The sequence below is a fragment of the Pelecanus crispus genome, chromosome 11 (genome assembly GCF_030463565.1).
Source record: "Pelecanus crispus isolate bPelCri1 chromosome 11, bPelCri1.pri, whole genome shotgun sequence".
In the NCBI taxonomy this organism is placed as follows: domain Eukaryota; kingdom Metazoa; phylum Chordata; class Aves; order Pelecaniformes; family Pelecanidae; genus Pelecanus; species Pelecanus crispus.
Genome location: NC_134653.1, coordinates 326,577 through 334,604, shown reverse-complemented (window position 1 = coordinate 334,604; position 8,028 = coordinate 326,577). Strand labels below are relative to the sequence as shown.

General features: G+C 48.9%; 1 protein-coding gene across 2 annotated transcripts; it reads left to right on the top strand.

Annotated features, from left to right (window-relative positions):
- The first annotated feature begins 479 nt into the window (after positions 1-479).
- Positions 480-7,921, top strand: KDM8 (lysine demethylase 8). 2 transcript variants are annotated; one of them, XM_075718227.1, is made up of 7 exons: positions 480-963; positions 1,200-1,449; positions 2,809-2,941; positions 3,851-3,892; positions 4,669-4,818; positions 7,414-7,506; positions 7,605-7,921. In XM_075718227.1, the coding sequence occupies exons 1-7, from the start codon at positions 480-482 to the stop codon at positions 7,767-7,769; spliced, it is 1,317 nt and encodes a 438-aa protein (XP_075574342.1). In that variant the 3' UTR covers positions 7,770-7,921. The 2 variants fall into 2 exon arrangements, with proteins under 2 accessions (XP_075574342.1, XP_075574343.1); XM_075718228.1 differs by having other exon boundaries at positions 480-971; positions 1,283-1,449.
- Positions 7,922-8,028: the final 107 nt, after the last annotated feature.

Here is an 8,028-nt window from a genome sequence, read left to right as displayed (position 1 = left end):
AGAAGCCTGCATCTGCCACCGAGCCGGCTGCCGGCAGCAACCGAGGCGGAGCACGTACGCGAACGAGACACCGCTCCCGGCACCAGCACGGCACCGGCCGGCCACGGGCCCCGCCTGCCGGCAGCCAGCGGCAGCCCCGCACGGCCCACGCGCGGCGGACGAGGGCGGGCCCCACGGGCTGCGCGGGCCCCACGGGCTGCCTCGGCGGGGCTGCCTGGGCCCCACGGGCTGCGCGGGCCCCACGGGCTGCCTCGGCGGGGCTGCCTGGGCCCCACGGGCTGCGCGGGCCCCACGGGCTGCGCGGGCCCCACGGGCTGCCTCGGCCGCGGCTGCCCCGCTCCCGCTGCGCGCCGCCAGCACTGCCTCCGCGGCCGCCGGGGCGGAGCCGCCGCCGAGAGCCGCCCCGCAGCCCCGAGCCCGCCGGGGCCTGCCCGCGGCCCGCCCCCCCGCACCGCGCAGGCCCGGCGGCCGGCGCTGCCATGGCGGCACCCGGCGGCGCGGAGGGCTCGGCCGGCGGCGCGCTGTGGGCGGAGGTGCGGGCGCTGCTGCCCCGCACCGAGGAGGAGCTGACCTTGGCGCTGAGCGGCGAGGTGGAGGACTGCGTCCTGCCGCTGCTGCGGCGCGCCCGGGGGCTGCTCTACGGCGCGGCGGGCCGGCCCTGCGGGGCGGCGGCGGCGGCCCTGCGGCGCCTGGGCGACGTGCTGCGCGACTACTCCTGGGAGAAGCTGAACGCGGGGCCGTGGCGGGAGATCGGCAAGGCCTGGCGGCAGGTCTACGCCTACGGCTGCCTCTTCGGGGCACTGGCCGAGGTCGCCGCCGGCCGCCCGCTGGCGCCCGCCGTCCGCCTCTGCGACATGGGGCTGCTCATGGGCGCCGCCGTCCTGGACAACGTCCTCGCGCGCCTCGTCCGCCTCCTGCAGCCGCGCCTGCCGCGCGGGGAGCCGCGCGCCGCCGCTGAGGGCAGCGCCCAGGTACGGCCCGCGCGCGCCCGCCGCCCTGAGGGGAGCGGCCCGCCCGGCCCCGCCCGCGCGCTCCCCTGACCCCCCTGGGCGCCCCCCGTCGCGGTCCCCCCCCCCCCCCCCCCCCCCCCGTCGCTGTCGTCCCCCCCCCCCCCCGTCGCGGTCCCCCCCCGGCCCGGGCTCCCTCGGGCTCCCGCCGCCGGCTCCGGGGCGCCTCCGGCCTTGCGGGGCCCGGCGCAGGGCGGGCGGGGCCGGCGGGGCCTTCGCTGTGGGCTGCCGAAGGAGCACGGAGCACGTCTCGTCTCGTCTCGTCTCTGTCCCAGAGGGTCCGGACTGCCCCCCCTCCCGCCCCCGTTCTGCAGCCAGAAGATGCGCTTCCACACCTTCGCTGCCCTTCGCTGGAGCATTTCAGAGACAACTATCTAATTCCACAGAAGCCCGTGGTCTTAGAGGGGATTATTGACCACTGGCCATGTATGAAGAAGTGGAGGTGAGAAATAAGAGTTTCTTCCCTGTCCGAGTAGGGCCGAGGATCGCTGTCTGTGCCGGGTTCCTGATGCTCGGTAGAGCAGTAGGGACCTTCACAGAAGACAGGTGCCATCGGGAGTGGCTTTTGATGGCAGCACCTTCCTGCTGCGATGTTGTCTTTGCTCTGCAGCAGTCGCTCCACGGATGCGGGAAGCGCAGCAGACCGTCCAGGGCGTTGCACGGGAGGCGCTCCGGTGCGCCGGGGAAGGCCGGTGCTGGGCGGGCAGGGGCTGGAAGGCAGCCCTCAGCCCTGCCTCCCAGGGCTGTGCTGGGAGTGCTCTGGTGAATTGCTGACGCTCTGCGCTGCTCGGCTGGAAAGCAGCCATGAGCATGCGTTGCTGACTGTTCCACTGAGCTGCTCACATCTTAAGTGGGTCTGTGTCAGACACAGCTCGGTGATTTTTAAGTCTCAGAACTTGTTGATAATTAGTGCAATGGAAGGTGAATTTCAGACGAGTGTGAGTAAGCGTGATTGGTTTTTTCATTTGCAATTACAAGCGCTGATACTTATTCAGTGTCGTGTTTGAGTTTCAGACACCGCCGTTCAGGAGTGAGTAATAACGTTGTGTTGCTTGTGTCATGTAAGCAATGGAGCCAACGTTCCTAATACTGAGAATCAAATATTTGTGAGATAAAGCTCACGATTCCTTAGAAAAGCGGAAAAACCACTCATGCTTAGTTTGAGCAATTGCTTTTGTTCCACAGCCAAGGGTAAAATTGACATTAACTGAACACACTTGTTATTTCATAGGGGTTTTATTTTTTTTTTTAAGGGAAGGTACTCCACTGCTTAACTTCAGACACTTGAGAAGATGAACTTCTCCATTTAGTTTATATCCTTGTCAATGCAGAGATGTATACCACCCATCAAAGTAATTCCTCTGACTAGCCAGGATGGGTATTATGGCACCTGTATACAGAATTTGGCGTAGACAGAGAGTTGATCTAGCATTAAGGATAAAAAGATACAACGTTTTATTTAGCAAACATGGCAGCAGGCAGCAAAAAGATTAGCCGTCCCTCGTCAAGAGAGACTATCAGCTTAAATCTCCTTAGCTTCTAAGGAAACAATAGTTAACTGAGGTAAACGAGGTTTTAAACCAAAAGAGACCATTGTGGCATAACATACTCAACTGCTTGTTTCCTTGCTGCTTGCATCCTTTTCTGCTGCCTTTTGTCTCTGCTTCGTTGGTTTTAGAGAGAAGAAACTCATGGTAGTAGAGTTCTATTACACTAAAAGATTTATTTTGATTGATTGCCTTACATTCAGGATTAGTAAGAAGAGCAGCATAGAAGGGTAATGGAACTTTCTTTATTTCAGTGTGGACTATTTTTGCCAAGTCGCAGGGTGCCGCACAGTCCCCGTGGAATTGGGTACCCGATACACAGATGAGGAATGGTCTCAGAAGCTCATGACTGTCAGTGACTTCATCAGCCAGTATATTGTGAATGAGGTCTGTTATTCTCATTTTGTTTTCATCTCCAAATACAGCATTTGTTACTGGTACAGAATTTCTGCTTAGAACAAACATGCTTAGAGGTGAGGTCAAGGGAGGGGGTATGCTATAAGCACAACTCTGATTTAAAAGGTTTGACATATTTTCAAGATCTGAAGCTACAAATAGTTATTGCAACAATAGCTAGGTTTGATTTTTATATATAATCAAGTGTACAGCAGCTGGAATTTGATGAATAGATAGATACCTTCTGCAGCAAAAGCCTGAATGGTGGAATCTAAGGATAAGGGATCGTCAGCCAGCAGTTTTGTTCCTCTTGGTTATTAAACTGCTTAGTGAGATCTAGGATCGAGATCTAAATACACGTGCCACCAGAAGCTGATTAGCAATTGAATGTCCTTTTAGTTTCACAGCTGAGGATCTGAAGCCCTCATTTCTGTTCCCTTGTCTTCTGGCAGGAGGGACCATGCGCCATTGCAAACTGGTCTGTGGTGCAGCCTGGAATAGAATATCGAGATACTTACAGGGCGTGATGGTGAAGCCATCTGTGTCCCTGCAGAGCCTAGCTATAAAGATGCAGTGTTGTCCCAGGATTGACAACAGAACTGTCGAGACTCCGTAGGATTATAGCTAGGCTTCTTCCAGTAACTCGAGCTAGATAATGTGTTGACTGTGGGGATATATCTATGCTCTTACAATTTCAGTGTAGCTGTAAGTTACTATTTCAGAAGACCCCTTATACTAGTCAACTATTGAAACAATTCTAGTACTCTCAAGTAGGACATTCGAGATTGATGTTACCTATAAGTAAATTCTACTCATCTATAAGTAAATTAACTGAGTGAGAAGTCTTACCCTATATGTCACTATGCATTTTTTTTTCTTCTTTTTCTGCTGTAATTTCAGAACAGTGTAGGATACCTTGCCCAGCACCAGCTTTTTGATCAGGTAAAACTGAGTAAATGTTTTTGTCTTTCTGAAGTCAAATATTCCCTTTGTAGCACAAGGCATCTCTGAGGATGTCAGCTCTACTAGATGGAAGGGCATACGGAGAATTCACAGTATTGCTTAAGTTTTCTGTTCCCACAATTTGAAGTAGCAGAGGGAGGGGTCTGTTCCATTTGGCCGAAAGGCATGGAAACAAACCCCTCTCAGGGGTGGAGGCATTCAGTCTTTGTGCTGTTTTGGTACAATGTAGCACACACATGCTTTTAGGGGTATCATCTGGAAAGCAGCATTTTCCCAAAGAATATGTAAATCAGGGAAGAGATTTGGACAGGAAGCAGTCTTCAGTGGTGGTATGTTCACCATATTCTGAAATGTCATTCCAGTTAACCAGAGATTAAGTTGGTGGGAGATGTAAAAAGGAATCTCACGGAGAAGCAAGCTTAGTGTATAAAAGATCAGCTGTTACTTTTCCATGAACAGCAAACCTACTCATTCTTGTGGGTTTCTCTGGTTTCTGCTGAAGCAAAGGGTCTCTGAGCAATGAGAAACCCCTTTCTTTCTCCCACCTCTCCTTCCAACAGAATCTGCTTGCTTATACAGAAAGTGTGAGGACATTTCCTGCAGATTCCTAGCAGTTCAGCTACTTCTCTCCTACCTTTGCTGGACAAGCAGGTCATTTGTTTTTGTGTCAAGCCTTGTTCCCCTGTTCTATGAATTACATACCTTTGGCAAATCAGCACATACCCTTTCTAATGTTTATTTCTTTATGGGAGTAGATCCCAGAATTGAAAGAGGATATCAGTATCCCTGACTACTGCTGCCTGGGGGAAGGGGAAGAAGATGAGATCACCATTAACGCTTGGTTTGGTCCAGAAGGCACGATCTCACCTCTTCATCACGATCCCCAGCAAAATTTTTTAGCCCAGGTCTGTACTCTACTTACTCTACACATGCCATTAATGCTATAGATAGAAAAAAATCCTTGTGGTATGTAAGTGTTAGAGACAAGGGTAGCAGACAACTTGATGAACAATTGAAGAATAGAGAATATGCAGATATTATTTTGCTATTCTATTGCATTTGTCACTACTGCAGCTTAATACTAAATGTAATCTTGTAGGCCACAAGTGCTCCTCATTGAGATAGACCATTGCTTACCCTCATTTTACAGACGATAAATGGAAATCACAAGCAGCAGCTTTTCCAAGGTCACACAAGGAATCTGTAACAGAGTTGTGAAGAACCTGGATCCTGTGATAGTGTACCAAGGAACTTCCTTTTCTGGAACAGCAAGATTTTGGGGTGGACTTAGGTGCATACTTTAATCCCTTCAGGTTACCCAGTAAAATACCTATTTGTGCATGCATTGAGAGTCAGATGAAGTAATATTTGCACTGTGGTCTCATTGTTCCTAAGTGAATTACTGTCGGTAGGCTTCTTGACGATGACTTTTAGTGCAGGGTAACACAGTAAAATACTGGGGCCCTTTGGTAAGCACTGTGCAAGTCCAAAGATGTATTCCTGATCCAAGCAGCTGACAACTGTACATCTTCAAACACTGAGGGGTTTTTCGCTTACTGGAAGGAGATTGTTGTGTCTTCCTCCATCCCATCACACACTTTAAAAAAAAAATGGCTTACACTTTCAAACATTTTCCAGCAGGATCGTGACATTGAATACTTTCTACTTATGCTTATTTATGGGTTGGGCCTTAGTTGCTCTGTCCCAAACAGCTGCATCTTGCTAACCTGTGTTTTCACTGTGCAATGATGTACATACTGTATTTCTCTTCCCCAGCTAACCCACCACACACACACACACACACATACACCCACCCCTCTGCATTCTGAAAGCGAAGTAGCCTGCTGTACACACTATGTAAGGCTTGAGAGGAATTTCGGGGGGTGGAAGTCCATTATAGGAGTTGTTGGACTGGGAAAAGATACTTCCCTTACAAACTTCAGAACTTGTATTCTTCTGCCTGAAGAATGGGAGATTATCTGCCAGTGCTGTAAACGGGTCTTTGTAATTTGAACAGCAGGTGATCTGGCAGTTTTCGATTTTCAATTAAAACTGCCCTGCCTCTTGATGCCATTTAAACTGTGGCTGCGGAGTACAGGAAGGCACAAGTACAAGTAACAGTGGAATGATCCCTACTGGCTGGGTGGTAGCTGCTGCAGAGATCGTAGTATTTCCATTAATGAGGAAACCAGTATCTGGAGATGCAGGCTCATTAACTTGTGTGTTCAACCTTGCAATACACAAGGCCTTAACCCAGTGAGGCAAGTGAAGGAAGGAACCGTTAATAGCTCACGGCAATCCAGGTAACACCCCCCCGCCCCCCCCCACCCCCCCAAAAATTTCCACGATTCAGAAAATGTGCTGTTGGAGCAATAACCAACATTTTCTTTACTTCCATACATCACCAAAAATATCACTTAGCACTTGGTTCTTTAGAGAGCTAATTAACGTCCACAATCCTTTTGGGGTATGGAAGGCATCTGAAACGGGGACAGCCATAGTTATTCAATCAATGCTCTAGTAGTTTAACCAGTGATAGTGAAGAGTAGGACAGGCCAGGAATACACTGATACTTGTCCAGCCTTTAGAATATGTTTATGTGCTGTCCTCGAAGCAACGCACTGTAAACATCTAGCATTACAACTTGGGCGTTGGTAAGATTTCAGGAAATCCTCTTCTATTATATGGGAAGGGATGTTAAGAGAGAGGAAAAGCAGCTTGGTTAAGAATAGTGTGGTAGCATAATGCCAGTCCAGGGTGCTGTGGTTAGTCAGAGTACTTACTGACTTACCCTTTAACGTGACGGTCCCAAACAAATACGATCATGCCTGGCCCTTGAAGAAATCTTGAATCCTGGCACAAGCAGCGTGAATATTCACCCTGTGCCTTCTGTGGGCATTCCACTGGTATCAGTGCAGGAATCAGCTTTGACTCGTTTACTCTGCCACTTCGTTCCAGGCACCATCGACTTGCAACTCAGTGTAGTGTTCAGGTCAGTCAGTCCACCTGCCCTATGAATTCTAGGCTTTCAGTTGAGCACACCAATGAAAACTGATTTAATGATGACACAGAAATAAGAGCTAAACGAGTATATGGAAGCTTAGCAGTCACTCTGTGCAGGTACCGCTGCCTGCTGATGTGAACCGCACTGAAGACTCCACCTCCTTATTCTCAGTTCTTCTAATTACTTTCTAGCTACATAGAGCCCAAATAACATCATAATATGTATAAATTGGGTGCCTTAAACTTTGAATTTAAAGTAATTTGGTTAAAGGCATTTCCTGGTAATTCTTACCTGCTCTAAGTGAACAGGTATTTGAATTCCAATAGTCTAATTTGTTTTAACTTTTTATTATAGCAGTGTCTGTTTCTTACTAACAAAGATAATGATGTTTCTTGTAATCAGGTATATTTTACTGTTAAATGCCAGCTACGGCCCACAGTTTTCAGTAATGTGCAGGTTAATGACAGATGTAAAACATTTATTGTAATATATACAGGTATTTGGAAGAAAGTATATCCGTCTATATTCACCACAAGATTCAGAAAACCTGTACCCGCATGAAAGCCAAATTCTTCACAACACTAGTCAGGTAAATAGTTGCCTGAAATTTTAGTATCAGTAATGCTACTTTATCAAATCATATTTGAGTAAAGACATTCTACTGATGATTGTTTTGGTTTTTTATAGGTTGATGTGGAAGATCCTGACTTAACTAAGTTTCCCAATTTCAGAAAGGCTGCATTTCAGTCCTGCATTCTGATGCCTGGACAGGTTTTGTTTATTCCAGTTAAATATTGGCACTATGTACGATCGCTTGATATCAGCTTCTCTGTCAGTTTCTGGTGGTCATAGCTCTGAAGCATGCATAAAGTCTATTAGCATTGTAATAGGAATTAAAAATCAGAAAAAGCATCTGGCATCTTCTCACAAGAGAATTCTTTTTAAGCATGAGAATGTTCTTCCCTATCCAGAGATGGATTAAAAAAAACCCAAAAACCAACACACTCTTGCTTCAGCATGGTGAAAGAATCTGGATGGGTAAATGGAAAGAAGATGCTACAGCCACTTTATTTTTGTGGATGTTTCTAATATGAACTCCTCATAAAGAACA